At 37.4% G+C, this 18,181-nt stretch overlaps 1 protein-coding gene and 1 pseudogene across 1 annotated transcript in view; both read right to left on the reverse strand.

Moving 5' to 3' along the window:
- HDAC2 (histone deacetylase 2) overlaps positions 1-18,181 on the reverse strand; it is a 58,624-nt gene that overhangs the window by 14,831 nt on the left and 25,612 nt on the right. Inside the window, exons 7-8 of the mRNA XM_072643077.1 lie at positions 7,840-7,932; positions 7,648-7,756 (exon numbers count right to left, since the gene is read on the reverse strand). Of these exons, the coding sequence (XP_072499178.1) occupies positions 7,648-7,756; positions 7,840-7,932 (202 nt within the window). The remainder of the gene's footprint in view (positions 1-7,647; positions 7,757-7,839; positions 7,933-18,181) is intronic.
- Positions 13,252-15,548, reverse strand: LOC140530415 (fructose-bisphosphate aldolase A pseudogene; annotated as a pseudogene).

The following is an 18,181-nucleotide window of genomic DNA, read 5'->3' on the forward strand; positions in this document are numbered from 1 at the left end:
TCAAACTTTTAAAAATGCAAATCTGGTTTACTAATATTCCTTTTCTACTTTGTTATTTCTTCAGCAATGTTCTCCCCCCAGTGCTGCGTTAGATGCACCCCAGCAATTCTGGTGAGTTGTTTCATCATTATCATCTTCTTCTAAATAACTGTTTCCATCATTTGTTCTTTAACCAACTTTAGAATTTTGTTGAGTCTCTAGCTGGTTTCTTATTATGGTCTCTGAATCATTTTCATTCCATTATGGTACGTAAAATATGTAGCATTTATATTTTTTAACATTTATAATGTCTGTATACCTTAGTATGTGGTAAATTTGTAAAAATTCCAATTGGTGGAGAGAAATAACAGACATTCTTTTAACAGTTACACATAGAAGACCATCTTGCCTTTTAGCTGGTTAGTCCAACAAAACATTCAGTTCTCTAGTTTCCATTTCATTTCTTTCTCTTAAACTTACCCAAAACCAAGACGTGAAAATGTCCTGCCACTTACATTACTATAGCCTCTTGTAGTTCAGTTAATTTTTCTTTTTGGAATTTAGATGCAAAAGCATTTGAAGCACTTAAGTTTAATATTGATATATGACTTTTTAGCATAATGTAGTTATACCTTTTTGTTTTCAATGCACTTACCTTTGTCTGAGAACATGATTGCAACTCCTGTTGTTTTGGAATTTGCCTGATGTATAACAATTTTTTTTCTAGCCCATATTTAGCATATGTATATGTTTTAAAAACATTTTTATTCTGGCCAAAAAAATTTTTTTCCTATAAGCAACAGATTGTGAAAGTTTTGCTTTCTTGTATAATCTGTCACTTTTATTGGATTCTTCAATTACTCTTTTGTTACCCATTTCCTAGTTTTGGAGTATTCACTAACTTACAAGTTCCTTCAGCTAATTCTAGCTAGCTAATTATTCTTACCTTTCTGTCTATTCAGCTAAATGGTCAAATAAAATGCCCCTTGTCTCTCTCTCTCCCTTCAACAAATCATTTTTATTTTTGCCTTTTTCTAAAAAGAGATTTCCCTTGCCTATCCAAGATTTTTGTTCTTTAATTTATCATCCTTATACTTAAGTCCTTTATTAATATTATTCTGAGAAGGGATCCACAGACTTCACTGGATTGTTAAAGGGGTCGACAACAAAGGTTAAGAATTCCTGCTCTAGGAGAATAAACACAACTTGTACCATTATCTGTCAACTCATGACTTTTGTATCACACATTTCCCAGTTTACTATACTTTAATCAATGTAACTTTTGTACCACCCTCATCTGATGTTTCTGTATTGTCAAGTTTATAAATCATTTGGCTATAATCAAGACAGATGAAGAGCTTGTTTTTCATGCTACTCCTTAATGTATAAGTCACTAGTGATAATGCTGTGTAGCTCCCTGCCTGTCTCTCCATTGTCTTGAGTCATCCACAATTTTGAATATTACAAGGTCAGGATGCTTCAAGATTTACAGCACTCTAAAAGTTCCCCCCTCCCAACTTTTCAGTTTAAACACCTCATTTGAATATTCAGGTTGTGGCTATTGTAATTGGAGGTCATTTCATCTTAACCTTTTTTCAACTCCGTTCTTGAACAGAACACTCACAAACAGAGGCATAAACATCTGAAATGTCTGCTGGTACCTAACCTACAAATTATTTTCTTGTTAATCTTTTTGCTTATGTCTATCATAAGCATGAAAAAGCAAAATGACCCAGGGTCTCGTGAAATGATCTCTTGGACCCTTTAGATGAAAAACTCTACCGACTAGGATTTTGTGTTTGGAGTACCTAAGGTAAAATGATTATTTACCAAATTTCTAAATAATGATATTTTAAGCCACCCTTGCTTTTATGCCACTCCATACATATTGCCAATACTTAAGTGGAAGGAGGTTACCAGAGATAGAGGACCAGTAAAAAAAATTTACATCATGAGTCACCATGTTCAAAGAATTAATATGCCTAATAGCCAGACTATTAGTGATGAGCCTCTCACACTTAGACTGGTTCTCAGACAATACATCTTATCTGACTTCTGAACCACAATGAACATTTCTAATGTGCAAAACGTCCAGTAACATGAATTTTTTCTTCAAGAACCTGAGGTCATTCACCACAAATGAGTTCTGAGAGTAGGACTTTTGTAGAGGAACAACTACTTCTCTTGAAACTAAATCTGTATTATGTAGACACCAATCCTTTGAGATTTGATAGAGAATGTTAGCCTACCTTGTCTGTAAAATCTCAAAGGATAGATGTCTACATAATACAGATTTAGTTTCAGATAGCATTTGATTACATTTACTATTTTCAAAAGAAAAACTGAATTTGTCTATATAAACAAAGAATATTGGTATATGATTTGAACATACTTTAATAAACCCACAGGTTACATGCTACTGTCACAAAGCATAATTACTGCCTTTAATGCTTTCTTGGCAGCAGTCTTTAAGAAAGATTGGTTTCTCCCATTTATTTTAATTCTTCAATGCAACATGCACTTAATAGGAATGTACGTGTCGAACCTATATAAGATTGTACACCATTTCAGGGAGGGAGAGGCGAGAGAGGAATAAGGAGGAGGGAGTGGATAAAAAATCTAAGACATATGGAAGTGATTGTCGAACACTGAAAACAAAAGAATTCAATTAAAAAAAAGGTTTCTTAAACTAAAAAAAAATATTTTGGATTGCTTTATTGATACAAAAAATTTAGGAATCTGTGTGCATAATCTTTCCATTATGATTCAGATTGCAATCCTTTTAAATTTAGGTCTCTGTGATAGGCCCAGTTTCCTTGATGCAGTTTCTTTCCCCCTCCACCAATATGGGGAGGCTTTACCTATAAGAAGACAAAGCTTTCCAGATATGACTGATCTCGGCTTCCAGGATGCATTTTCATGAAACTCGAGGAGCATAAAAAGACTTACTCATGTGGAATCTAGGCCTTTCAGACTTAGGTGGGAGGTTAAAACCATATCCAACTGATTCAGATGCATCTCTATGAGAAGGCAAGTAATTATATAACTGTTAAAGCAAAGTAAACTTTTTTGTTAAATGTTCAGTTAAAAGTTCCCCAATTTTAACCTGAACTAAGAGTGTTAGAAGAGTACCTTTGATATATGGTCTAGTTTCAGCAATTTGAGATAAGTTTAGGTAAAATTGGGGGAAGAATCCTGTACCTATAGAGGAGAGTGGGGTGATTGGACCACTATGTTCCTCCCTGTTTCCAAGTGCCCTCCCAATGATGTAGTTCTGTATAGTACGGTAAATTCCTGCTTAGGGATTAGTTCAATGGGTGTTGAAGAATCTTGTCCAGGAAGGGTAAATCCAGCCCAGAATTCCCTGACTTTTGTTGACTGCTCCGTGTAAACTGAACTACAAGCTGAAGTAGACTAAAAGTGAACTTGGAATAGAGGACTGAAGCAGCTAGAGACTGAATTCTCAGTTTTCAAGGACCATGCAATAAAAGCCAGGGGTCAATTAATGGTTGTTTAATTAAAGGGATCTCTCCTGATGGGAATGAAGCTTGATGATTTGTCAGTCCCCATCCGGGAACTCACCACGTGGGAGCTGGTAATGAGCAAACCTTTCCCACCGATGAACTGGAATGTTTGTAGAAGTTCAAAGGGAAACCTCAGGAGTCCCTGAACACTATACCAAGCCTGTCTCAGGTACAAGTAGATTCTACTTTGTTGGAGGAGCCTTGCTGGAAGGTTTCAGAGTTAGCTATGGGGTCTCCCCAGACACATAACCACACAGGAATGGGCTTGATCAACAGGTAAAACTTGAGCAGCAGGTGGGGACAGTTGTGGCTGTACAAATACTGTCTGGCTAGGTAAGCAGAAATAATAGGAGGGAGCTTGGGGAAGCTCTTGAAACATGAGGTTGATAAGAAAGCAATGACCAGATCAAGGTGAATTAACAAAACTGTGCAAGAAATTAAGAAACCAGGCACCAAAGATCCATAAGTCTCATCCTGAGGCATCCTCTAAAGCCCTTGTCCCAATTAGATCATTCAGGGGAGGCTACAGAGGAAAGATCATAGGTTCAGATCTTGTGCAAATCCTTTCAGCAATCTATAGGCATATTACTCTGGAAAAGGCCAAAAGAAAATGTTTACAGTTAACTGCTCCCACGTAGTTAATACTACACAGTATCTGGTCCCTAATGAGGCAGATGGAGGTGAAAGATATTTCTCAAGTAATGGAGAAGAAGGAAGTTGGATCACTTCATTATACAGCTCTCTTTATACAACCCTGTGTCATTTGAGAGGAAGGTAGATGGTACCTGGTAGCTTTACAGAGGACTGGGAGCTGAAAAGTTGTCAAGCTTATTTCCACAGCTGTTCCCATTTCCCTGTCAATGTTGAAGGTAAGTTACCCAGGACCACGATGACTGGCATGGAGCAATCAAAGCTGCCAATGCTTTTTTCTCTATCTCTGTGGCTAAGACTGGACAAGAGTGATTTGCTTTCAACTGGAAAACAGTCCAATGTAATTTTACCATCCTTCCCTAGGGTTTCCTCCACTTTCCCTCGTATTACCACATTATGATGAGCAGAGACCTAAAGAGGTCTGAAAGGGCATTGGTGAACACCACTACATTAATGGTGTAATGGTAATAGGGGCAGATGAAGCCCTTTGTGGCAGGAGGTCCATAAAAAGGATGGAGATGGGGGGGAGAATCAAACATAAGGTAATCTGGGGTCCAAATTGCTCAGTCAAATTTTGGGGAGAATCAAACATAAGGTAATCTGGGGTCCAAACTGCTCAGTCAAATTTTGGAGATGGGGGGGAGAATCAAATATAAGGTAATCTGGGGTCCAAACTGCTCAGTCAAATTTTAGTTAGGGAAAAACCAGAGAATTCCAGGTAGAGTCTGGAATAAGCTATGGACAGTTGCTTTTACATGAACTAAAAAGTAAGCCAAAGACTGACTGTAATTTTCAAATTTTGGAGAACCTATATTTCCTACCTAGGTATCCTGATGGCCCCTATTTACAGTCACTGCAAATCTGCCTCTTTCAAAGGGGTCCCAGAGCAGACCACTGCCCTGGAAAGATAGAAATCAAGCTATCTTATAGTTTGGGTCCTTATGGCTGTATGAGGCTCATGCTTCTGGACATCTTTCTCCATATAGAATAGGATAAGCAGAGCCTTTAGTGGAAACCAAGAAGTGTCTAGAATAAACGAATATTGGGCTTCTGGAGTACCAAGTTTTCTAGGGCTGCTGGTCACTACGTCACTTTTGGAAGACAGTTGCTTACTTCTTTCTAGGCCCTAAGTGTGATCCAAGATGGTCCCTCTTAACAAGACAATTGTAGCAGAAGAGGCTTCTAGTGCTAAATGGAAATGGTATGTTAGAAATAAGACCTTCTGGTGTGAGTGCCCTTCATAAGTAGATGATGACTATACCAGAGACTAGTATAGTCTCCACTTCAGATACTGAGAACCATGCCTCCTCCTCCACTGGCCTAAAGGGCCTTACTCCTATAAAGATGTGAGGAAAAGCCACTCTTGCCTGATTGACCGATGCTATCTGCTATGAGAGACATGTGCAAATTGACTTCTGCAGCCCCTAATCTGTTAACAGGGGATATCCCACATAATACTAGGCAAGAAGATCTTCATCTATACTGACTCCTGATTGGCAGCCATAGGTCTGGCCAAGTGGTCTGGAACCTGGATTGCACATGACCAGACAATCAGGGGAAGAATTATGCTGATGCCTCCCCCTGCATTTGTGCAGCATGTCAACACCCATCAGAGACATCATATGCTAAGTTACCAATATGGAGCTGCTATAAGAAAAACAAAGGTTAGGGAATGGGCCTAATGCCAAGTTGAACAACGGGGTGGTAATGCCATACTATAGTGGGCAGAAGACCATATGATCGCCATAAGTGAAAACAAGGCAATTATTACTGCCCAACTGGGCAAGCTGGAGCACAACTCAAGGGATATTCTTCTTGTCTCCAACTAGTAAAATTTCTCATCTCAGGGGCAAGAGGTTTCCTTCTGATAATCAGCAGTTGAATCATTATGCATTTGACTGCTAAGATGAGGTTGTCCAACCTCCTACAAACAATGTTTGTGACAAATCACTGACATCTTAGGAAGAAGCACTTTCTGGTCCAGTGATTTTGGGGATCCAGTCTCCAGAAGACTTACCTGATAAGAATGGACTGTTTTTGGACTTAGTTCCAGCTAACCTTCCCTGGCCCTGCCTTTCCCAGTGCAGGGTCTCAGTTCTTGCCTCCTCAGAGGATACCACAATCCCCTGAGAAGTAGCTTATGTTCCCCTCAACTGGCAGGCTTCCTTTCCTCTGGGATGTTCTGGGCAACTCCTTTCCAGAAAGGGCCCGGGAGACAAAGGCATAGAATTGTTGGAAGCATCTTTGCTTTCTAATAGTATACTACCACTGTAACAATGATGGGTTCATAATTACCTGGTAGAAAGGGATCCCTGAGTTGACTTGGTGGCACCTGCAATATGAACTAGCTTTTAGAACTTGAGACTTGGTCCTTCTGAAAGAAGGAAGAAAGGACTAGTATATTTCTGGCTTTTGTTTACCTCCATGTTTTTGTTTCCTTTTTTCTTTTTCTTTTTCCCTTTAGTACTATGCAGCAAAAGTCCTATAAACATTAAATGGTAGAAGGTCCTCTAGAAGATCCCTAAGACCCAGTTACTAAGGAGTTAATGTTTTCCTGACATAGCTTCTTTCCCCCGACTCAAAACATGAGGAAACATTAATTACAAAAGACAAAAGTGACTTGACTGGCCTAGGTTATTAATTCCCGCTTCTCTGATGTTCCTTCCACCCCAGCTTCCAACCCTCTCCTGGGGTAGGTACAGGACAAAAGCTGTCCTGGGACTTGACTGGCCCTGCTTGCAGATTCATGGTTAACTAATGACAACGTAAAGTCCAAGTCATGTGGAATCTAGGTTTCTCAATCTTGACGGCTGCCTAGGATCATACCCTGATGACCTGTTGATCAGATGTGTTTCCATGAGGAGGCGAGGAAGGACGGTCAACCAAAGCCGAAGATAAGTGTCACTGTATTCTTGCTGCATATCCTTGCTGTGTTAGGGCAAAGTAAACTTCCTTGTGTTAAATGTTTAATGACTTATGACTGACTCTTGTGCTTCAAAGTTTGAAACTGAACTAACAGAGTGCTGGAATTAAAACTGCACCCTCCAACAACAGTCTTTAAGAGATGCTATGGCTGCAAAATTCATTCTTCTGTAGTCAACTTGAGAATGAGTATCTTTCAAGTTTAGTTAAGGTGGACCTCAGAAGAGAGACCAAATCTCACTCAAAGTCTCTCTAGGGTGGTAGGACCTGCCAAAGATTATACTGCATTGGCATCGTCTTTAACAACCCAAGATTATCTTTACACTATGGCCAAGTGAGTTTAGTGAAAGACTAATAATAAATTAATTTTTAAAATGACAACATGCAAAAAGTCCAGTGATCAAATGGTTATTTGTTACTTAATATTATTTATGCATAAATCCATACATATATATGTGCACCTGAGGCTTAAACTCTTTATCAAATCAGACATAGTGAAGTTAAAGAATAATAATTCTTGAAAATTCCTCTCCCACCCTGACACGGGAATATCACTTTTTAAAGTAGTTACCTTTGACGGTAAGATTGAAACAACCAAGTCTGTCACCAGATAATGAGTCTGCACCACACTGCAACACCACTGCACTAGGCTGATACATCTCCATCACTTTTGATATTATCTACATGGAAACAGGATATCAAAGGTTAATCCCTTTCAACATGTAATAAAAAATGAAAGAGATCTGGCAAATGTAACACTTACTGGTTTAAATATCTGCCCATAGGACTCGTCATCTATTCCATCTCTCATTGGAAAGTTGACAGCATAGTACTTGCCTTTTCCTGCACCAATGTCCTAAAAATGCATAATTAATTAAAACTTAAGAAAAATTTTCACAATAAATACTATAAAACTTATCAACCAAACTAATATGCTAAAAATCTCACAATACTTATTTAAAGGGCAAAGTGACAAATCTAAAATCTAACATAACTACTAACAAATATCAGTATATATTGGAAATGAAAAGGAAAACAGCATGTAGTAGTATGCACCCAAGTACTTTGTAACTAATTATTAACGACAGACAAAAAACATCGAGATGAAATTTGGCATTTACTACCATTATCATTGAAGGCAACAAACCAGAGTTAGTATTATGAATACCCATAACTTAGTCTCCAGAAGAAATCAGAGCTGCCCAACTATTAGGCAAATCTGCATCAAGGAGTCATTCACCACCAAATGAAGTTACGTATTCTCATACTGGTGATCTAGACATCCAAGTTGTTTTCCAGGATTCCCTAACTACAACTGTTTGTAGACCAACACATGGAAAGAGATATGCTGTTTTCATTGTTAAAATTTTGTAAAACTTGGCAGTTCAAGTGAGAATTATAATTCTATATAAGGCAACGTTGGCCTTTTGCAACACACATAGGGGGCAGGTTATGAATGGAGACAAAGTTCCAACATGTCTGATAGCTGAAGCAACTGCTGAAAAGTGTTATTTACTAATGGCTATCAATAATATAGTGCTTTAAGGTTGCAAAAGACTTTATATGTGTCATCTCATCTGATACAAAAACCATAGGAGGCAAAGATATAATTACTCCCATTTTATAGTTGAGGAAACCAGTGTGATGAGAGGTTAAGTGACTTGCCTGAGGAAGGAACTGAACTCAATTCTGCCTGATTCCAGGTCTAACGCTCAAATTCCTGCACCATAGCATTGTCTCTATGAATCTAATTTTTTTTTTTTTTTACTGCTAACAAATTAGGCAATGATACAGATGATGCATCATCTTGCAAGGCCTATAAGTAAAGAAGGGCATATCTGTGAGAGATGTTGGGAGGTAGAAGTGATAGTGGCAACTGATTAGGTATGGGTAGTAACATGAGGAGATGAGGATGACACGTGGTTGCTATGTTGGGTGAACGGAAGGACAGCGGTAGTCTTAACAATAATACGAAAGTTACAAAGAATAGAGGGAAGAAGTGTGGGAATAGAGAAGATCAGTTCTGGACATGACGAATTTAAGAAATTCAATTACAAGTAAAATAACACAGACGGAAAGGAGGGCCCAGGACAGAGTCTTGAGGGACTCATGTTTAGTGAAAGTAACCCAGATAAAGATCCAGCAAAGGAGACTGAGGAGCAGTTAGAGAGCCAGGAGAGAGCAGTGAAGGGAAGACAAGAAATTATCTTGGAAAAGGAAAAAGGGTTATCATCAGTAGAAATGGCAGAGAGATCGAAGAAAATAAGGATTAAGAAAAAGTCACTGAATTTGGTAACTTCAGAGAAAGCAGTTTTGTTGAAGGATGAAGCCAGAAGCCAGAATGCAGGGAATTGAGAAGAAAGGAAGTGAAGGTACTGATTACAAACAGGGTTCTCAAGGAGTTAAACTAAGAGAGAGGAGACATAGAAGATGCCATAGTGAGGTCAGACAGATGACATAAGTGTTTTGATATGGTAGACTTAGGTGTGTTTGTAGGCACTAAAGAAAAAAAAGAGTACAGGAAGGGATTAAAGATTAGTGAGAGAGTAGGGGAAAAGAAAGGTGGCAAACTGCTGGAGAATATGGGATGAACTGAGATCTACTTTTCCATGTAAAGGAGTTTGTCTTGTCTAAGAGAAGGGCTACTTCTTCATATGAAATGGGGATGAAGGAAGAAATTAGTGAAGAAAGGCATATGAATAACATGAGATGAAAAGATAGAGGTCTTGGCAAATGTCCTCAGATGAGATTATGTAATATAAATCTGTGGAACCAGTTTAAGTATGGCTTGATTTTTTTTCACCTTCCTTCAAAAGCACATTAATAAGATGGAAGGCACAATGAATCCTGTAAGAAAGCAGGAATTTTAGAGTTCATAAACTAGGAAGTATAGAACAGTGCTTCTTAAACTGTGGGTCATGATCCCACATAGGGTCATGTAACTGACTATTGGGGTCACAAGAAATTTGGCAATAGTAAAAGACCAAAAATCAATTCAAAATCAAATGTGTAATGAATGCAAGGTGTTTCTGGCAGTGTACATTGTGCAGCTTCACTGCTGCCTTGGTTCTGGACACACAACATGTGCACTTTGCACTGTGCTTGCCATCATGCCATGCAATGCCAATGAACACTGCCAGAAACATATACCAGGGCTCAGATTAGAGACTACTGTATGTTGTGAACTGCAGTGTTTTTACTGAACATACAAAATCATTAAATGAATTTTGACTGGGATTAGGACAGAATTTCCAACAATTTCTGAAATAGTCCCAAATATACTTCTGCCATTTTGTACTACATATCTATGCAAAGCAACATTCTCAGCAATGACAATCATAAAATCAAAATAGCAATCAACTCTGAAAAACATTGAAGATGCTCTACGTCCTGCAGTATTAAATATTCTGCCAAGATTTAATTCTTTATGTAAAAATCAACAAGCACATCCATCTCATTAGTACATAAATTTGCTTTCATCTTTAATAATTGGTAAAATTATATGTGTATCAAAGAATTGTTTAAAAATAAATTATGATTTATTATCAGTAAATGTTTGATTTGCATACCTTTTTTTTTTTTTATACTTACATATCTGGGGCTATGTAAAAATTTCTTGGGCAAAAAGGTTATCAGTAGAAAAAGTTTAAGAAGTCCTGGTGTAGAGCACTTGTGGGTGATGGTGATGTCAAGGGTAGGACCATCTCTATGTGTAGCTAAGGTAGGGTAGAGCTGAGGAACTAGGAAGTTAGGGTGTTTTGAGGGAGTATCAATATGTATGTTGAATTCTCCTAGTATAAAGGCAGAATTGTAGGAGAGAAAGATTGAGAGCTAGGTATTTTAATAAGGCTAGAAGTAGAGTGTCCTGGAGAAAACAGATACCAGAATGTCAAGCAAAGTACAAAACATCCACTTACTTTTATGAGAAGTAACACAAGGCTGATCTTAAAATTTATCTAAAGCTTTAAAAATTCTAAAGGCTTAATAACTCAGAAATCACATTAGTCTTGGAATCTGGATTTTGGATTTTTCATGCCTTCCTAGAAATAATGGTTCTCATTTCAGACACAATTCAGTTTTCTTGAGAAGTAATTTTTAAACGTATATGATTTTCATGGAATAATACTAACACTATACTTACAACATTCTCTGTGTGAATATCTTTACTTCGCAAATATATATAAACAGAGTATGAACAAAAAAAAGAAATCATCCTTTCTGACCAAGACACACACACTATCCGTTAAACTCCAATGACTCTCTGTTACTTCCAGAAACAAAATAAAATTCTCTATCTGGCTTTTAAAGCCCTTCACAGCCTGGCCCCTCGCTACTTGTCCAATTTTCCTACATACCTCACCCCTCTCCATATTACTCTGTGATACGATAACACTAGACTCCTACACTCAAGACACTTCATTTTTAACTCCCAACCCTTCATTTTCAGTGGCTCTCCCCTATTCCTGAAATTCTTTCCCTCCTCACCCTCCTGGCTTATCTGACTTCTTTTTGTTCAGAGCTAAAATTCTACCTTCTGCAAGAAGCCTTTCCTGGTTATCCTTATTACTAGAACCTTTCATGTCCTAATCACCTTCAGTTTAACCTATTTCTATTCCATAAATGCAGTTTTTACACGCTGTTTCCATCATTAGATTGTGAGTTCTTTGAAAGCAGAGGTTGATTTAACCTTTCTTTGTTATCTCTAAAGTTTTAGTACAATGCCTGGCACATAGTAGGCACTAATAAATGCCTGTTGACAACGTATAAGTTATTTCTATGCAAGCTTATCAAATAAGTCACTTAAAAACTATAAAAAAAAGTTTCAAAAAAATCTACAATCCCAATTTAAATAAAAAAGATAAAATAAAATGAAATAATAATGAACAAACACATGTTAATATGGTTTCACTTGCATTAATGACCATGATGGGACATGCCACAATATTTGTTGCAGCAAAAATTTTTGCCAATGTTAGTATGAAGCCAACAAAATTGAAAGGTTATCTCATATCAGATCATCTTAAAAATATATCTAAAGATGTCAGGATCTTTTTTATGTAAAGAAAATTCAATTTGAGAAAGTGAAGCATTTGCAAAATTTGTAACTGCCTTTTCACAAAAACTCTGAAGACTCCTATTAAGCTCTTTACCAGAGTGCCAAACGAAAAATGCCCCACATTACTGAAGAGACTTTAGCAAAGCCATGAGCACAGGAAAGGGTCATCTTCGTTTGTGGAATATAACAGAGGAAAAATCTGAGAGTGGCTTCACTGTCAAAAGATGTGATAAATTATGAAATAGTTAATTGTTTTTAAATATTTTGAAGCAGGTCACTGAGGAACTGACAGCCTTGCCACCGACCCCTTCAGTACAAAGTATGGATGAAGGTACAAATACCCCTCAATGAAAACAGCTGATACACTTTGTGAATCCTTTTTGGAAACTATAAAGCCCATTAATATTTTGGAAACAGTAAAAAAAATTTTTTTTAAGTTTTTTTTTTTTCCAAATAAAACTCTGGAATGAAAACTTTTATACAGTTTGCAAGGATGCATTTACTTTAAACCTTGTTAATACATCTGGTTATGCTACTTTATCAAAAAGGGGAAGCTCTTCATGTCACTACTGTTCACTGCTTTTAACAGCAACACACAGACTCTTCCAACAGCCTTGAAAGAAGTTTTGTCAACAGCCACAAAAGCCATCAACTTTATCACATACAGGTCTTTAAAACATCATGTTTAAAAAGAGTCTCTTAGAAATTGGGAAGCAAAAAATGCACCATTCTACTACATAAAAGCTCATTCACTACTTTGCTTGATGCGCTTGTTTGAACCAACAGCTGCTGAAAAGGAAAAGAAAACTCGCTCCTGGGAACACTTCGAAACAAAAGGTTTTATTCATTAATTGTTTTCCTGGTGGATATTTTTAACTATAAAAATAAGGTAAATCTTTCAATTCAAGTTCCTGAAATCCTCATTATGAATGCTACTGAAAAATTACCAGCTTTCTTGGGTAAGCTCGTAGTAAAGAAAGCAGAGGCCACAATCTTATAAACTTCCACATGCTGGAATAAGTACTTTACAAAGATGGAGTAGAGTAAAATTCTGTTAACTTCTTGGAAAAGAGAAATCTCCAAATGTCCTGGAAATAATTCAGAACTCTTTCAAAGCTATTTTTTTTTCATTGTTAGATAGTTTACTGGAAAAAGTGGGCTGAGGAGGGGTCACTAGATTCACCAGAGGGCAACAATACCACACAAATTAGGAGTGATGGGAGAGGTCAGCACAAAGCTCTGGAATCTCAGCCTCTTCCTGGACTCTGAGGGATGGCCTGGAGTGTTAGGGTGTACCTAGGTGGAAGGCCTTGACTTAAGTTAGTTGGCATGGCTAGAGATAAAGAGAGACTCACTGGCTGCAGCTCTTGACTTTCCACTTGGAATATACTTGCCTTGAGCAGCTTGGCTGTTGGCTGTGGCCTGCTTAATATATTTCTCTTGGGCAGTCTTGACATTTTCCTTCTTTCCACCCCAGGTCTTGAGGAAAGATGCCTGCAGGGCTCAGCCATAAGAGAAGGTCAGGGCCCATGGCTTGTGCAAAGGGTAGGTATTGAGGGCACTGAAGTTGATAGAGGCATCATCTTCACTCTGACCCCCAGAGAGGAAGGTGATACCAGTGACTGTAGGAGGCACAGTCCGGTGAAGGGCAGTTACAGTTGCTATTGCAATCTCCTCATGTGAATATGTCTAGGTACAGGCATGGCCAGGGTTGACCATATTAGGCTTCAGTAAGGTCCCTTCCAGATAGACATGGTGATCACTCAGAGCTTTATAGACAGCAGTCAGGGCCTTCTCAGTGACACACTGACAACACTTCAGATTATGTTCTCCATCACGGAGGATCTCTGGCTCCACGACGGAGACAATGCCATTCTGCTGGCAAATGCTAGCATATCAGGCCAGCACACTGGCATTCTCCATGATGGCAAGTGAAGAAGATGTATTATCCCCAATCTTCAGTACACAACGCCACTTGGCAAAGTCAGCTCCATCCTTCTTATACTGGGCACTGCACTCACTCAGCCCATCCAGACCTTGGGTGGTAGTCTCCCCATTAGTGTCTGCCAGAGGCACTACGCCTTTGTCCACCTTGATGTCCACAATGCCACTCTTAGAGTGTCTCATGGAAAAGGATAACACTTCCAATACAGGAGTTCACTCGATCATCTGCTATCAGAAGCAACTGCCTATAAGAGGCGCTGATTTTCCTCTGTGTTCTCAGTTCCAATGGACTGTAGCTGTTTTGCAATGCTACCTGTGGACTCAATTGCTGCCAAGATTCCCTTGCCCGGAGCAACAATTTGGTGAGCTATATCAGACAGTTCTTTCTTTTGCTCTGGTGTCAATGCTGGTATTGGTGAGGCATGTTTTCCCTGGCTGTGCTGGTAGTTTCTGGCAGAAAGCAGACCTCTTATGGTTGAGAACCGAACTTCTCCAAAGCTATTTTTATTGACAATATTACAACTGATCCATGATCTGACAATCCTCTACTTTCTTTTGATCAAAGATGCTGACCTAGCCCAAATTGAACTCATTTATCTTGGGACAAAAAACTTACTACATTTGGAATTTAACTCACAAAAGATCCTACTCTCAAAAACCTCACAGTCTAATGGTAGAGATAACAATGCAAATATCTACGTACAAACAAGATATAGACAGAATAAATCGGAGATAATCAACAGAACAAAGGCACTTGTATGAATGAGGATTGGGAATGGCATCTTGTACAAGGTGGGATTTTCACTGAAAATTGCTTGAAAGAAGCCAGGGAAGCCAGAAGCACAAATGTGGAGAGAATTCCAGGCTCAGGCGACTGTATTGATTATGTATTTTTTGTTTTAGTATAATCAAGTGCTTCTGACTGAGTAATGTGATTAAAGATCTTCCCCACCCATTAATGGGCCTGGGAAGATTTGTAGGAAGGCCTATACCTTTTGTCAGAAGCACTGGTTCAAGGGTTGTGATGTCCTCTGGCTCTAACAAGTGTATGAAGACTGAGATGAGGTTTTACTGTGGGACTTAGTTTTTGGAAGAAGTCTTGCGTGCCAGATGAGATTCTGGGAAGCTGCTAAGCAGCTCCCCAGCTTTGAAAACCCAGATGTTGGTGCTTCCCTCTCTGGTAACTATGTATGTGTAGTCAGGCAGTTGCATCTGTCTGCTGATTTGTGATGTGTACATTGCTTACTGTCAGACAGTTTGGAAGCTCTGTCTGTTGATTCAGATTTTTCTGTATTTTCTCTGAAGTTCAGGGGGCTGACTTTTTCCTCGAACTAAGTGAATGATATGTGCTTAATTAAAGTGATTACTGACCCCTCAAAAGTTGCTTTCCTTTTAGAAATGGAGATACAATAACCTGTGATAGCAGGCCCACCTATGTATGTCAGGGTGCTTACTGCTTCAGGGACAGCCATTGAAAATACATAAAGTTGGGAGTTGGAGATTGACTGTCTTGTACATGGAACAGCAAGTTGGTGTTGCTGGATCATAGAGTATTTGGAAGGGAGTAAGGTATAAAAAGAATGGAAAGGTAGGAAAGTGTTATGTATGAGGGCCTTTACAAGTCAAATAAAATTTTCTATTCGATACTGGAGGTAACAGACAACCAAGGGAGTTTAATGACTAGGAGTCTGACATGGTCAGAAAAGACAGTTTTTAGGAAGAACAATCTGACAGCATAGTAGAAGATGCACTGGAGAGAAACCTGAGGCAGGGAGACCAACCAGCAAGCTACTGAAACGATCCAGCTATAAGGAGGGCCTGTAGTAGGGTAGTGGCAGTGTCAGAAGAAAGAATGGAGTCTACAGGAAAAATTTTGGTAAGGTAGAATCAATTAAGACTTAGTGACTGACTGTGTATGTTGGTAATAATGCATATGAGAGCCTGAGTAACTAGGAAGCTGGATGTTTCTTGGATACTCCAAGGCTGGAAGGGAGGGAAAAGGGAGAAAATATTTAGCTCCTATATGGTCTATTTTAAAAAATTCTATCTCTTCTTTGGTTTTCTGGTTATCTGCTGAGAGAAGATGACATTTCAGATAATCTCCAAACATTTTTTCCTGGTCTATTAACATAGGAAAGGGAAAAGGAAGTAGAGAGATCTAGGACAACAATGAGGCATGGTACTAATAAATGCAGATACGGTCAAGTCAATTTTATATCAAAATATTTTAAAATCACCTACACAACTGGTAGAGAATTCTACATACAATGTGAAAAATGTCAGGCAAGTTAAAAAAAACTTTCAACTGCACAGCAAAAAACCCCATTAATTTTATTGCTATGAAATAAATTATAATAAAACCCAAATTTCTCATGAGCACATATATGGAAGGAAAACCATCTAAGTTGCCTTTAAAAAAAGGTAAGCTTTCAATATTCTCAATAATCCAGTATTAATGACTTTTGGGTTAAAGAAACAGTACCATCTTGTGGACAAAGGAAGTAAAAATCATACCAAGAAAGAAATACTTTAGATTTGAAGACTTCTAATGATATGTTTTACAAGCAACTACCATTTAGAAAGAAACACTGTACACTGTTTATTCTGACTCCCAAATATGCCATTTAAATAGTTCAAAAAGTCATGAAAAGAGGGAAACAGAACAGGTTTGTCTTAAATTTTATTAAATTCAACAAATATTTATTAAACACTCTGTAGAAGGCATTGAATATAGAAATATAAAAACTGTAATACAGAATCTGCCTTCATGATGCTTCCATTGTAGGGCAGTTACTGAATTAAACATTCAGTAAAATTAAAAATATTAATTATTAAATTAAAAGTATCATCTATTTCTCTTTCTTATCAAATTCCTCATGATTCATGGCTTAGTTATATCAAAGTAGAAAATCTCAATACTCTAATTTAGTCTGATGCATTAAAAGTACTCCAATACATTTATTTTCTCCCTAAAATCTAGCAGGACCAAAAAAGTTATTAACAAAAATAAACAGTCAAGAACACTGGGATGTTTAATAGATGAATGATATGCACACAGGAAAAAAAAGTTAAAATATTAATGATGATCATCTAAGAAAGCGTAATTTGAACATAGTCAATTGAAAATTTTCTTTTAAAATGTTAGAAATAAACCTGAGTTTTTCCATTATTGCTATTCCAGTGAATAATGAGAAAGCAATTTAAAGTTTCATTAGTTAATAAAAAAAATCGGAGATTAGACAGTTCAGTTTAACAGGAAAACCATGTCTACTTAGTTTTTAAAATTACATAATTTTTGGTGAACACTTATATAATCCAGGCTCTTTTAAGTTCTTTCTACTTATATAAACAGATTTTATATATAGATTTTATATAAAATTTCTGTTTTAGACAAAGTTGGTAGAATATTATGACTTCATTAAAAAAAGATAATGTAGTGATATTTAAATGCTACCTTTTATTAATATCAAAAGAAAAAAGCATGCTGATGTATAATTTTATTAAATTGCTGCAACAGACATTTCAACTTATAACTAAACCTTTTTCGTAAGCAAACTGTGGAAAAATTATTAGTATTGGTATAAAAAATGACATGCTGATGACAAATTTCATAGACATTTTGCAGACGAAGCTGAATTTTTAGGATGAGTTGTTGTAGAGTTGTTGTATGTATATATAATGGTAAATATTACCATTAAATTTCTGAAAAAGTATAAGCTTTTTGAAGGCCTGCACACTCATTTTATCTCCTTATTCCTAAGAGAAAAGCAGGGACTCTAAAACTTCCCTAAGACTATAAATTACAGAACTGCTGACCTTCACTGATAAAGAGCTCTATGAAATCATAGATACAGACTCATTACCCCTCAACCAAAAAGAAAAAGAAAGTAATCATAGTACAAGCTCTGCTACTAAAAAAAATGTTTTTAGAAGGAATAATTTCATTCTTCATAAATGAGTGCCAAAGAAAAGACAGAAACAAATTTGCTTGAGTAACAAAACACACTTTACCTCAAACATAATGTGTCTCACTTAAAGTTACCTAGTGGCATAAAAGCATTACTTCATAGGGGGCAATAGGATTCTATGTCACAAGAAAGAAACC

This window comes from Notamacropus eugenii, chromosome 2 (assembly GCF_028372415.1).
Source record: "Notamacropus eugenii isolate mMacEug1 chromosome 2, mMacEug1.pri_v2, whole genome shotgun sequence".
NCBI classification, from domain to species: Eukaryota; Metazoa; Chordata; class Mammalia; order Diprotodontia; family Macropodidae; genus Notamacropus; species Notamacropus eugenii.